Here is a 13,884-nt window from a genome sequence, read left to right as displayed (position 1 = left end):
CTTACAGGTAGACTCAGGGGATTGCCCAGGTCACCACAGTGGAAGAGAGAAAAAAGTTGTTTCCATCTGAGCCTCCCTTTCCTGTGGGGTCGTGGATGTGACTTCAGAGTCGTGCTTCCTGCCAGGGTTCCCTTCGTTCTGTCTTTGCAACCCAAGTAGTGGCTCTTCACAGCTAGTTTAGCGTCTGTTCCTGCTGACAGGCTCTGAAGACGGGGATGCTGGACACCGGCAGTCAGAGCTCTGTAAGAGGGGGAAGACAACCAACTTAGCATATGGCACAGAGAGAGACTACTGATTATTGCCCCAAAATTTGCTATTCTTAGCTCTTTTTTAGCTTCAGCACACTTGGTCTGCCCCCAGCACCGGGCAGAAGAGGAAGCCTGAGCTGGCTGGTGATGGCCTGGCCAGTCTGGAGCGAGTGATATGCTGAATTCAGTGGAAACCTGGTGACAGTTTTTCCACAGACTGTGTGAACGCATCCATCTTAACGCAGCAGATGTCTGCGCTCTGACTCGCCCATCACTTTCTAATTTATGCTGATGGGGTGAGAAGGTGCATGGGTCTTCCCTTTTACCTTAAGATTAGATGCCTTGTTAACAAAAGCAGCGTGTTCAGCTTGATCTGATCTCCCCGCTACCTCCAGTAATGGGGAGAGTGAAGGTGCAGATACCGATAGAGGCTTCTGGAGCTACCACCGCGCTTGGGCTGCTCCCACGGTGCTGGCAGAGCTCCCCCGGCTGGACACACACCCAGCCGTGGGTCCCACCGCCTCAGCTCCTACTTTGCTTAAGTGTCATCTCCGTAAAGAGATCTGACCATCACAGTGCTGTTAGGAAATATATTGGTGATTTTATATTGCTTTGAGAATTGAGCGCATTCTGTATTTCCTCATTCAGGACTTTGCACACTCCTAGTCTCTGCTAGTAGGCAGGAGTAGTTGAGTGTTATGCAGAACAGTTTTCAAGGACTGCTGAGTTGCGTTGTGCATTTGCCTTATGTGTTGAGTCCCAAAAGAAATTTAAGACTACTCCTGAGCAAATCTCTTCTGAGTCAGAATGCTTGCTGTTTTCTGTGTTTCCTAACCTCGGTACTTAAGCCGTATTACTACTCTCACACAAAGACATATCCAAGCATAATGGAAAATTTGAGCAACAGAAGGATTAGAATTGGTGCAACGGAGAAGGAAATTACATAAATTTCAAAGTGTACTTAGTTTATACATGCGAATGATTTTTATATTGGTTTGAAGGAAAAGAGTCGCTGAGTTTCCAAATAGCAGTGGTGTAGAAAGTAAGAAAAATAAAGTATTACCAAGAGTTCTTACCTCAGGCACAAGATGTGTCCCAAAGCGTTGTGTAATTACGGGTATGATTCCCAGTACAGTGGCCGTGTTGGGATTGAGTTAAGCAGAGGAGGTTTAATATTCTGAAAATGCAATTAGATGAGCAATAATTTATCTCTGTTGTTGCTTTACAGATGCAATTTCTCTTCCTCCCTCCTCCTCCTATTTTTTAAATTGCCTCAAATGATAAAGAACAAAGTACTATCCTGGCTTTTCATGCAAACATGTCTTATCTGTAAAGCATCCATTTGCAGACTGACAAAACGCCCAAAACATTACTTGTGGTGTGTACTTTAATAAATTGATTAAATGTACCTTAGGTCACTATCAGAAACGTAGAAATTAACTGATTAGGGCGAGTGGCTAACAGCAGACAGATAACCTGCTCAGCTTCCCTGTAGGCATGCCAGTTTTTGTCTATATTCCAGCAAGGAACACCGTGTAAGATTTAAGTATGTAACATTTTGAAATTACAAAGTGTGTGCTCTGTTTCCTCTAAAAATAATTAACTGGATACTATTGCTGATGAGTTTATATTATTTCTCTCATTCGAAGGCCTGATAATGACTGTAAGTAAACCGTGTTACTTTGGAAACCTGCTGCTAGGGATTGTTGGAGTAGACGTTAATCTCGCCTATATCTTGGAAGATGTCACCTATTATCAAGACTCCTTGGGTTCCTACACTTTCCTCATTGATAATAAAGGTAACTTTTTGGCTCACATAATGTTTTCTAGTCTCACTGAGGTCATCAACCATCAGAAGGATACTCAGTTCTCATGTCTCTAAATAGTCTGTAAGCAATGAATGATAATATTTACTAAAAGATTAGCTGCATGTTGTTTGGTTAGTTTTGCCTGGGAGTTGCTGGAGGCTATAGGAGGATTCATAACTTGAAATTTCTGTACTGGAGTTTTGATGTGGAAATGCTTACTTACTGTTGAGATTTTCTACGTGTGTAACGTCCGAGGTTTTCTGTATGTGTAGGGCAGAAGGCAGAACTTGTGTATATGTGTGTTCAGCTCTTTTCCTCTGATCCCAACCTCTTTTTATTGCTTGGTTCTTCGAGCTGTTCTTTCATTTGCAACTTACCTAGTTCTGCATTTGCAGCTTCTTCAATGGTAATATTGCTTGTTTACTGGTGTTCGTTAAGCCTTTGCAAAAACTGTATGTAGTTACTGTATTCCTTCCCCCCCCCCCCCCCCCCTAATAAATATTCATCCTGGGCTCAGTTGTTATAATATAGTCAATGTATGGGTTTGTGTCTTTATTTTTTAGGATACACTCTTATGCACCCATCCCTTACCAGGCCCTACCTGCTGTCTGAACCACCGCTCCACACGGATATTATCCATTATGAGAACATTCCTAAATTTGAGTTGGTGCGACAGAACATCCTTAGGTAAGGGACTGGGATGCAATTCCAAATCTTAGCAGTCCTTAGGGCACTAGAAACATTCCTAGAGGAGTTTTAAGAGAAGATAATGTAAAATTCCTTTTCCTACAATATCTGTGTACTTGGATGGAATTCCCCTGCCCGCAATGGTTCTGGTTTGTTTCCTCCAACTTTCTTCATTTTATCATTTGGTGTGCTAAGCAGTGGCTTCCACGGCTGATCTGGCCAGTACTCTTTTCTAATCTCTCTTGCATGTCGGGAAGATTTCCCACTATTTGGTCTGGGTTTTTCTTTATCCTTTGTCTAATCTGAGTATGTGTTTTAACTCAAAATGTGATGGTAAACGAGTTCATTTTTAGCATACATACGCTTTCTCTTCACCTAAGACAGATAGCAGTTAATCTCTTCATATCTTATGATACTTCTATGAATGTACAGCAGATAGGTTTTGTTTAAGCCTTTACTCAGTGTTTAATAACATGCTGGGTGTTATATCTGCCAATATAGCATTCCCCTGGGCAGCCAGATCATTACAGTTCCTGTGAACTCCTCACTGTCTTGGCATGTAAACAAACTGAGAGAAATTGGAAAAGAAGCCTACAACGTCAGCTATGCCTGGAAAATGGTAAGGAATAACAATGACACTATTACAGGATGGCGTAGAGTAAGTTCATAGATTGAAGAGTATGTTAATGTACTGAATATAGTGAAGCATGCAGTATTGCTCTCTTACTAAAGTATGAAAGTTTTGAATTACTCAGAAACTGCACACGTGGGGCGCTTTTGTTACAATGAAGAACTAACGAAATTACCGTTTCTGGTTTCTTACCATGTCAGCTTCAGAGATGTGTCTGTACGGCTAAGCGCGTGTCCCTTCTGCATGAAGGCACTCATTTCGTAAGGTGCATGTAATGTACAGTTAGGTGGAGATTATACTCGTGCGTTCCTGATGGTGGTAAGTCTGTACTGGTCTGGATGTCACACTGCAAGCCAGGTGACACATAAATACCTACGAGAGACCACACTTGAATACAGTGCTGAGGCAGTGTTTAGCATTAGGTCACTCTTTTGCTTAATATTGTGGTTATCTTTGGGGCAGAGTAGTATGATCCAGTAATTAATAGTTGGGAAAATGTCATCTTCTCATTCTGATACTGTCTTGTTGCAGAACTGTATCCGTAGCCAGTGATGGTGTTTGCTGTAATGTAGCACTTTTCTTACAAACATTACTCCTATCAAAGCTTTCATTGAAACGGAGTACGATGTTTATGCAGCAGGCTATGTTACCGATTGCGGCGCTTTAAGAGAGCTTCTGGCAGCTGTCTTCCTTTCTTCAGTTTGGAACATATCTGAATGCTAATCTTGACCCAGGGATTAAAATGGAATCTGAGGTTAACTATAATCCAGGTGAATTTCACTGATGCCAGAAATAATTGGCTACTTCTTTGTGCCAACAAACTCAGGAGGGTACTTGTGGATCATTTCACAGTATTAAGTTAAATCCAACCTGAAAGATTAAGCTGAGCAGTTTTAAGAGATTAAATCTGTCATTGTGTAAGAGAAATTCACATAGGAGGGTGTCTGGAGCTAATTTTCTAATGTTGTAATGCTACATTAAATATCAAACAGGCTTGCAGAGCAGCTGGGCAGCTCCAAGTTTTGCTAGTCTAATGTACTATAGGATACTTAGAGTATACAAACCAGTAAAGCATGTGACACATGTAGCACAAAATTAACAGTGGTAATGATAAGATCTTGTTTTCGAGAGTTAGTTTGTCTGTATTCTTCATAAAGGGAATACCAGTGTGTTTTTATCAAGTGGGAAACTGAAGCCTCTCCTCTGTTAATGACACTTCAAAAAGTGTCCATGAAACTGTGTGAGAAATTATTTGCTAATTGAACAACAAAATGAGGCTCTTAATGTAATCTTTTTTCCTGAAAACTAGATATTTTTATTTTGTGCATAGGCTGTGGAAAATTATTTTTTGTTACAGCTTAGTGGCTCCAATATGTACAAGATGGTTACGGACTAGAATGTGGCTGTATGGGACTGGGTTGCAGTAATCGAACCACTGAAGACAAGTGTCTCTATCCTGCATGGAGACCAGTGTGGCTTGAGCACAGTCCTCCCCTCTGTTTTCTGTGGGATCAAGTCTATGGTGGCTTCTTTGAAAAGGAGATACAGTGGAAACTGTGATCCTTGAGAGTATGGCAAAGTGTGGTGCTGCCTTCCAGAACTGGACGAGATGAGCAATTAAAGACAGGAGAATGAATGCTAAATCTTCACCCTTTTGTTTCTGTTTGATGACTTGCTTATGTTTTTCAGGTCCAGGACACATCCTTTATCCTGTGTGTTGTGGTAATACAGCCAGAAATACCTGTTAAACAGCTGAAGAATCTCAACACTGTCCCCAGCAGCAAGCTACTGTATCATCGACTGGATCTGCTGGGCCAGCTCAACGCCTGCCTGCACTTCAAGCAGCTGGCCACCTTAGGTAAAGCTTTCTTGCAGTTCACCTTGACCACCTTGTGCATGTTTCTGTAGAGTGTGGCAGCAGAAAGTACAACTCTTCTCACAGAACCCTGGAAATAGTCTCCCTTTGAGAGGCTTTTATTTCCAAGGCTGATTTTCTAATCAGCTGTTACCTTCTTATAGCTCTTCATTGATCATAGCTACTCTGCTTGATGGTGAGCACTTGCATGGATGAACACAGTGGGACTGCTCATCAGAGTACGAGATGAATACACTGGGACTCTTGCTCGATCAAGTTCCCAGAAAGTGGAGTCGAGAGAGTGAGAGATGTCTCACCAAGCTTTAAAACTAAGTTCTCTTTTTTTGGCTGTAAAGCAGCTTATTGATAAATAAGTAGGATGAAGTCCTAGCCAGTCATGCAGCACTACTATTCTTTTGACTTTGGATTTATGCAAGTTTTTCACTGCCATAAGCATTTTAATACCATCGATCTGACTTCACATGGAAGTTAAGTCTGTTGGGGAAAACTGAGAGCTTCAGTGGTGTGATGGTTTCCAGACCCTCCTTAACTGCTTAAAAATTCTTGGGTTACAGACGCACTCCTGCTTTTGATAAGCTAAAGTGATTCCGCTCTACCTGTAATTTCAGTAGTTGCTCAAACATTACTGGAGGAAAGAGGGCGAGTCTCCATGGCAGTGTAAGTTCTAGTGTCTGGAAAGGCTAGAGAACTTAAAAAATCTAATATATCCTAAGAACATAGAGGGGGGTTTAATATAAGCATCATAAGTTGAAAGCTTTCATTTCTAAGTATTAATCTTGGGGGGGTTTAGTAAGATCTGCGCTCTATTGTAAGAAGTTCTGAATTAGGTGCTTTTGTTTGTAGCAGGGTTTGAAGGTCTCATGGTGGATTAGTGGCACAGTTGTGATATTTTCATAGCTATATTGCAGTGCCCCGAATAGCCATGTGAGATTAGACTTGAGAGATGCAGAGGAACTTGACAAACCTATCAAAATTGCTTTGCCAATTGTTTAAAACATAAGCTTTTTTCTTTCTTTAATGTGGTGCCTAGTCATGATTATCTTACATGCAGAAAGACGAGCTATAAGTGGAAAATATCCCCAAAACACAGCACTAAGCTCACAAGTGGAAAAACTTCATGCAAAGCAAAATGCAATCACATCAGAATATTTGGTCTGGGAAGCAGATGAAGGACTATAATAGAAGTTCATAAGTGATGACTGCAGTACATATGGTTGCTGGATGTATGGTGATGTGTTTTAGAGGAATGTGAATAAAAGCAGAACACTTCACATAGGCCGGTGAGATTTTTTCCGCTGGGGACCATTACACATGGGGAAATTGGGTTCCATGGGTCAAATATTCAGAAAAGACGTTCTTTGCAGCCTTCGGCCCTGCATTAATGTAATCATTTTTCTTTTTAAGAAGAAAAAGCTGTCTGGCATTGCAGTTTCTGCACAATGAAAATTTGCTTTCTACTCTGTTCTGAAAACTCACCCCAGACAGCTACACTTCTGGTGTAGCTCCCTCTTGTGTGCTTGTAATTCTCCATTTGTTTGTTATCTGTAACTGAAAGTGCTTGGTTCTGTTTTCCTCTGCTGTATTTAACCTAAACACGGATAATTAATTTCTTCTTCTTTAGCACAAAATCTTCTCTTAAGGGAAAACAGCATTTGTAATCTTTCAAAAAGTAGTAATTCAGAAATGGTTTAGACGTTGAGAGCAGGGGCACTAAAGCCTACCAAATCAGAGTAACTGGACTAACTTTGTCACTTCTGTATTTTGAAGCAAGAAAGATAGTTCATGTGCAACCTAAGTTTTGTGGGTGCCTGGGGAGGCAAGCTGTGCCGTAAGGGCTCTGGTTTGGCTCAGAAACTTGGTGTTTCTTGCCCTCGCTCACAGTCCGCCCGCGACCTGAGGAAACGGTGCACTTTGCACGCTCAGGAGTGGGAGACTGGAGGAACAGGCGGAGGAATGAAGAGCGCATCAGTGTAATTCCTTCCACGTGTCCTCAGCTAGGACGCCACGTCAGATGCCCTTCTGTGGTACAAATGCATTTACTATGCAATATGTGCAATTCGTTGGCCTTAACTTTCTCGTATTTTGCTATTTTTAGAAAGCCCTACAGTCATGCTCTCTGCGGGCAGCTTCTCTTCTCCTTACGAACATCTCAGCCAGCCCGAGACAAAGCGGATGGTGGAGCATTACACGGCGTACCTCAGCGACAACACGCGCCTGATTGCCAACCCTGGCCTCAAGGTATGTCCTTGGTGCTGACCACTCTGGTCAGCCCTGGAGACCCTGGTTTCCTCACGTCCCACGCCTTCACCCGGCGGGGAAGTACCTGCAACATTCACCTCCTGATGCTCAGGGGGTTATGGAGTGGTGGTTTGGAGTGGTATTCCCATGCTTGGAGAGTTGGCCGGGGCCTTCAAGGCACAGAATAGTGGAGAGGGAGAGAGGGGGCTTCTGCTGCAAGAGGGGGAAAAAAGTTGATAAGCAGCTATTGAAATAAACACTAGAAGAATTAAAGCTACAGTAAATTCTTAGTGGAAATGTCTTTGCATTCTTAGGCATATAAATGAGAATTTTCTATTTTGTGTGCAAGCACAGCAGTGTTTATATTTGCATGAAATAAAAAAGCAAACTCTAGAAGCTGCAGAGATAATGACAACGATATTTCATTATAATAAGCTTTTCCTTTGCTTGGAATGTGCCAGATCCGTCTGGTGTGAGACGACTTTAAACAAGTAATTGAGTTTAGATGATCTCCGATGGCTCTTTAGGAAACCCCGTGAGCAGCTTATTATCTTTTCATGCAAGTCTTAGAGGAACCCTGCTAGGTCTGCCTTTGTTTTGCAGTTCTCTGTCAGAAATGAAGTAATGGCTACCAGTCACGTCACAGATGAATGGATGACACAAATGGAAATGAGTAGCCTGAACAGTTACATTGTGCGCCGTTACATAGCAACCCCCAATGGGGTGCTCCGAATTTACCCCGGTTCCCTCATGGACAAAGCATTTGATCCCACCAGGAGACAATGGTGAGTTTTTAGGGTCCCGTTATCAAAGCTTTGGATAATCTTGGAGGGCAATAAGGAAGATATTTGGTATCGATTTCATAACCTGGGGTTTTTTTATGGCCAGCTAATGAACTATTTAACTGTAATTGTTTTCATCGTGGGTAAAAGACTCGGTGCTTAAATACAGCTAGTTAAAACCTTTATTGGTTCTAATTTCAACCCTTTTTAAGTGATGGTTTCTGTTTCATATCCCTCCTATGGCAGATGGGAATATAAATATTCAGGAAATTAGCATCTGCTTTAGGGATTAGCTAATTCGGGAGTGTTTTCAGCAACTTGTGCCATTTTTGGTTGTTTCTTTGTTTGTTTACAGTGGGTTTCCTGTCTAACGTAAAGTAGGAATTTGTTGGCTCGACTGTGCACTATTAATTAGATGCTAGCATCTGATTTGGGGAAGTATTTGTATACATTACAAATGAGAGCCTGAGACATGAGAGCGCTCTGGAGTGTGTTTCGACATCTGTGCTTTGTTGAAAGGAGCCAGCCAGGAGCTGCCACACTGTGAAAGCCACAAGCCAGCGCTGGGTCCAAACCCTCCAGCTCTGCGGGGAAGGGTCTGAATTGCTCCTGGCCTTGGTGATGCTGTAGCTCTCTTGACTCGGGTTTTCCCTGAAAAAATCATTGCCATAGCTACCGATCAGCTTTTCTTCAGGTTTTCTTCCTTTTTGTGTTATTTATGTTTTTGCATAAGATGATGAATTTTGCTTTTTTTCTTTTTTTTTCTTTTGTAGTAGAGATAAATGGGGTGCGTTCATATTGTAAACAAACTGAACGTACCTTTACAATCCCTTGTCTCCATTTTAAAAGCTCCCATATTATTTCCACTCTTGTTTTATTTAGGATTTGGGATTTGAGGTTTTTTGCTTTTACGTTTCACTGATTTTTTCAAGCTGTGGTTTTGAAAAAGCCTTCATATGCAGCATGAGATAGTGTCTTGGGTTTCATATAAAGCCAGATGGTAGCGTTTTTGAAAGAAGATGCAGGTAAAACACTAGAAATAAAGTAGAAGTCAGTTAAGCTGCTTGCACAGTGCTGTCTGGAGTCAGCTGAGTGTACTGGGGTAGGGAAAAGCGGAGTAACAGCTTTTTCTCACACAAAAATGTTGCCAGCACTGGAGTGTTTTATAAACTTTCTCATGACAGTAGAAAGATATTTGCTGTGACCGTGGCTTGCGTGTTTCTCAATTTTTGTGCATGAATTATGTCTACTATAGGATGTCATTTCTCCTCCGTTTGCAACATAGTAATTTTGCCAGTATTTGCTTTGCGTTTGAGACTCTGCTGGCATAAAGTCATGTGTTCTTCTGGGAAAAAAAGTCTAAAATTATATTAAACATATCCTGTGCAGAAGTAAGTTGAAGTTTTTAATGCAGTTGGATGTACTGAGGAACCATTTATTGGGCTAGTCTGTTTTAGGCCTGGGTCCTAATCACGCTTAGGTACTTGTTTAATATTAAGAAACATTGATTTGGTAGCATATCGTTCACAGTCTGCAGAATTCAGTGCCTGTCTGTATTTCTGCAAAATCAAGGATGCTGTCTTAAAGTTCACTAATGGTGAGCGTTTCTTTTGACTTCCCTCAGGTACTTGCATGCAGTGGCTAATCCAGGGCTAATTACCTTTACTGGTCCCTACTTAGATGTTGGAGGGGCTGGCTACGTCGTTACGATCAGTCACACAGTCCATTCTTCCAGGTAAGTGGTGCTTTGAGGTTTGTGTCAAATTAGAATACATCTTGAATTATCAAGATGTGCTTTGGGTAGGAGAGAAAAGTGCTGAGCAACTCATACGTACATGTTCAGGAAGTGAAAACCAAACCTGGTTTTAAAGTGCTTTTAGTGAAATTGTAATATAACATTCTGTAGAGTCAGTGGAAATAGTATATGGAAACACGGTGAAAAATCCACGTTATATGAATAGTTTATATTCTGTAACTTTACTGATAGATGAAGAATAACAGCATATAGAAGAAACAATGGTGAGAATGTGCTCCTGGATGACCATGAGATGAGCTGTCATGTGTACGAGGCAAAGACCTAGGAGAAGGAGAGGGACTGCTTCCGTTAGGCAGTCTGGGAGATGCTCTCTCTCTGCTGGTAGGCAAATAGTTTTTCATCAAGACTATTAATCTCTGGATTTCCTGAGGTTTACACTTCCACTGCTGAAGTTGCATGTACCAGTGTGACGTTAGGAAGGGAACAAGAAGTGAAAGCAGATACCTAACTGCAAGTAGAGGTCAGGCCACAAGACAGATTTAACGGAAGAGTTGTCCATACGCCAGGCACTGGCAGAGCACCTCACCTGGGCTGTTTAAATTCAGCCCTTCTGGACAGGCTTTCGGGAGAAGGAAGAACCACCTGAGGAGAAGCCTGTAAACCTTCAACTGCCCTTACAGGACTGCAGAAGACAAATCGGAGTGAAAACAGCGGCCGTGCCTTTGGGATCAAAACCCCACATACAGCTAAAGGGCCATCACAGCCATATGTTAATACAGTTAATATTGCCACCAGGAGAAGCGGACTCAGTCTCTCTATGATCATCGTGTCAGTACTGGAATGAGCTTTTCCTTGAGGACCAGACATTTATCTGTTTCAGAAGCTCCCTCCTGGCCAGGCCCCCAGCCTGAGGCTGAGGTTTGGTTTGAGATGTAGGATGTTTAAAGGAGGTCAGTTCACAGAACGTGTACTAAACCTTTCAATCACAAGCTCTCCCAAGTTTCAGAAATCGTAGTTACTCATTTTGTTTTTTACAGAGAGCCTTTTCTAAGGCTTTCACTGAGCATGTGGCTTCTGCGCACACTCTCAAACAGCCCGCTAGTACAAAGGTGACTTCTAATGTTGCGCTGGTAAATACCGATCACAAAGCCAGCAGAGCCCAGGACACCGCTTTTCTACTCTCCTCAGAGACATCTCAGCTTTGTTTGGGATTTCCCACCACAGGACATCTGCCTGTCTTTTTTGGCAGAAGTATTATCAGGCCTAACGCCTGTGTGGTGCTTCTCACAGAAGAATTTACTTAAGATAAATAAGCACTTTTGTAAGAAGAAAAGTGCAATTAATCAAACCTCTGATTTTTATCTGGTAAGAGATGGTTTAGTTAGGTTTAGGAACTTAAAGCTTATGTGGGTTATTAGAACATGATTAAAGAATGGTTAAACAAAATTTGGCAGATGTGAGTGTGATTCCTGGGTAAATATGACCTCTAGAAGCTTATAGTCACATGCGGTTATAATCCCCAAAGAAATCTTAGTTAAAAAAAACCCAGAGGGGTGGGGGAGGAATCAGTAGAGTTAATAGGCATGCTCGCATTAGAAACTGCTGTGTGGGTTTAAATAGCAACATTAGTTTATCTGGAACTGACGTTTACCTCTCATTCCCATTTTATGTATATCTTACTTCTTTTTTGGAGGCTGGGAATAGAAGATTCATGCAAGGAATTATTTAATGTAGCTTGCATCAGCAAACCAGAAGGAGTTAATGTTTAAAAATGAGCCTAAAATATTTACAGCGTTCCTAATGGCTTTTTGTCTGCTAGGACAGAGCAGAAACTTCATAGCTTGATGTCTTGTCACATACAGTTAAATGTGTCTGTGCTGCTTCACTGTCATCCTCTTTCCCATTCCTTCTCTGTGAAATGGATAATGCTAAAAATAAATCAAATCTGGGTTTTTAGATTCTGTGTTTTTAAATCTGCAAATTAGATTTGACTACATCTTCACTGTACCTCTATAAAAGCAAACAAACTTCAGTGCAGTAAACAGAGTTGGGTTTGTATCGATAAGGTCTCGCCAGCAGCCTCTACTTTGTGCAGTCCAGCTGTGCCATTCAGTATCTTCTTTTTCTAAACGTTTTTATTCCTATCTTCAGAGATAAAATTACTTAGGAAAGTACATTTTAAAAACCAGCAAGTCAAAGGTGTCTCCTTGGTCACCGGGATAAAGCCCACATAGGTGCGAAATAGCATGCCCTGCGATTTGAGGATGAGCTGAACGTTTAGCATCCTTCAGGGATGGGAGCTAACGTGGCCTGGCCGTGCCTTTGCAGTGCTGCGGGAAGCAAACCTTGAGAATTTGGGCGTTAGAAGTGGAGGAGTGACAGATTCCCTCGTCATCCGGTCCAGCCGCAGGCTACCGTACACCACCACATCATATCATCCATTTTCATAACCCACCCGAATAAATACGATTTTCCTCTATTTTCTGGCTGAAATTCGTAATCACTCTTACACTTTGGAATGTTAAGGATTTAGCAAAATGTTTGTGGCAGCTTCATAGTCAGGTCGTGATGCTGGGGGCTGAGCAGAGGAGCAGTGCAGAACATAACCCCCGCTGACGCGGTGGGGGTTCAGGTGCTGGGAGTGCAGGAGCTGCGTCCTGCGTTCATTTGTGCGGGTGGGGAATTTTTAGTCCTAATTTGTGTTGCCAAATACTGAATGTGTATAGGTGGTGGGGGTGTATGTAAGGGTCGAGGGAGAAGGGTCAGTTCTGGGGTGTGATCCAGTCCTGGGCTGGGTCCTGTCTCTTCCACGTGCTGGTTGTAATGAGGTGCAATTTTTGTGGAGAGACTTCAGGAGTGGCAGCAAATAACTAACACTGTTAAGATGCTGTTCTCTCCCTTCACAGCTGCTCAGACTGTTGATTTAAACACAAGCGGGGTGAACTGAGCTTCAGTGTGGAGGTGTGGATTTGAGCTGGTCATTTATATGCCAGGGAAGCCGGTCTGCTTTTAAAGCAGGAAACTAAGTAATTAAAATAGTAATTATTAATACAGCCATGAAAGCCTTTTTCCTTTTCTTCCTCCCCTCTTTGCAGTGCACAGATGTCTTCAGGACATTCAGTGGCAGTAATGGGCATTGACTTCACCCTGCGATACTTCTACAAAGTTCTCATGGATCTGTTGCCAGTGTGTAACCAAGATGGAGGAAACAAAATCAGGTAAACCCTTCCTTCCAGGCAATAAATAGTTCAAGCCTTTTTTTTTTTTTCTTCTTCCCTCTTTAACTGAAAGACCCAGAGGTACTTTCGGACTTAACTTACTCTAGGAATCTGTTACTTTCAGTGTATGTTCTCTTATTTCCACTAAAATTTGTACTACTTGTTCTCATAAAGATTATGTAGACTTTTTTTATTACTCAAGATCAAACTGTCATCAGCCAAGTAAACAGTCTGCAGGAATATGAAAACAGTAGATGACTGATATTTTTTTTCGGTTATATTTAGACTTCACTGAAATCCTGGGCAAAAAAAATGTTATGAACACATTTCCTATTCACTTCTGTTTGTTTTCATTTTACTTACTTGGTTACTGTGAGCATGTAATAATGATGTATCATCTCTATTTGTTTTAACTGTGGTTAATAAAATAAACTTTTGTTACGTTTTTCTCAGAAATATATAGCACAGCAATAGTCAGAAGTCTCAGAAGTATCTAATTTTATTTAGACTTACGTGTATCTTGATTGTTCCCCTTTACCCTTTTTTTTGAAAAATCACGTGGGAGGGGCAGAAGTAGACTCTGGTTTGAATCTAGAGTAAGTTACTAACATGGTTTGGGCATTGTTGTTGTTTCTTTGTT

General features: G+C 41.7%; 1 protein-coding gene across 3 annotated transcripts in view; it reads left to right on the top strand.

The window, feature by feature from the left end:
- The window catches only part of CACHD1 (cache domain containing 1), a 127,922-nt gene that overhangs the window by 85,869 nt on the left and 28,169 nt on the right, over window positions 1–13,884 (top strand). For all 3 annotated transcript variants that reach the window (XR_005106741.1, XM_037404290.1, XM_037404291.1), the window contains exons 10-17: window positions 1,898–2,047; window positions 2,620–2,743; window positions 3,245–3,362; window positions 5,064–5,232; window positions 7,346–7,488; window positions 8,092–8,273; window positions 9,895–10,005; window positions 13,122–13,244. Coding sequence is in view for 2 of the 3 variants with exons in the window: in XM_037404290.1 (XP_037260187.1) it covers window positions 1,898–2,047; window positions 2,620–2,743; window positions 3,245–3,362; window positions 5,064–5,232; window positions 7,346–7,488; window positions 8,092–8,273; window positions 9,895–10,005; window positions 13,122–13,244 (1,120 nt within the window). In the remaining variant the exon portion in view is untranslated. The remainder of the gene's footprint in view (window positions 1–1,897; window positions 2,048–2,619; window positions 2,744–3,244; window positions 3,363–5,063; window positions 5,233–7,345; window positions 7,489–8,091; window positions 8,274–9,894; window positions 10,006–13,121; window positions 13,245–13,884) is intronic.

Source organism: Falco rusticolus, chromosome 11 (assembly GCF_015220075.1).
Source record: "Falco rusticolus isolate bFalRus1 chromosome 11, bFalRus1.pri, whole genome shotgun sequence".
NCBI lineage: Eukaryota > Metazoa > Chordata > Aves > Falconiformes > Falconidae > Falco > Falco rusticolus.
The sequence above is the reverse complement of the archived record's forward strand: the minus strand, read 5'-3'. Positions and strand labels throughout refer to the sequence as shown.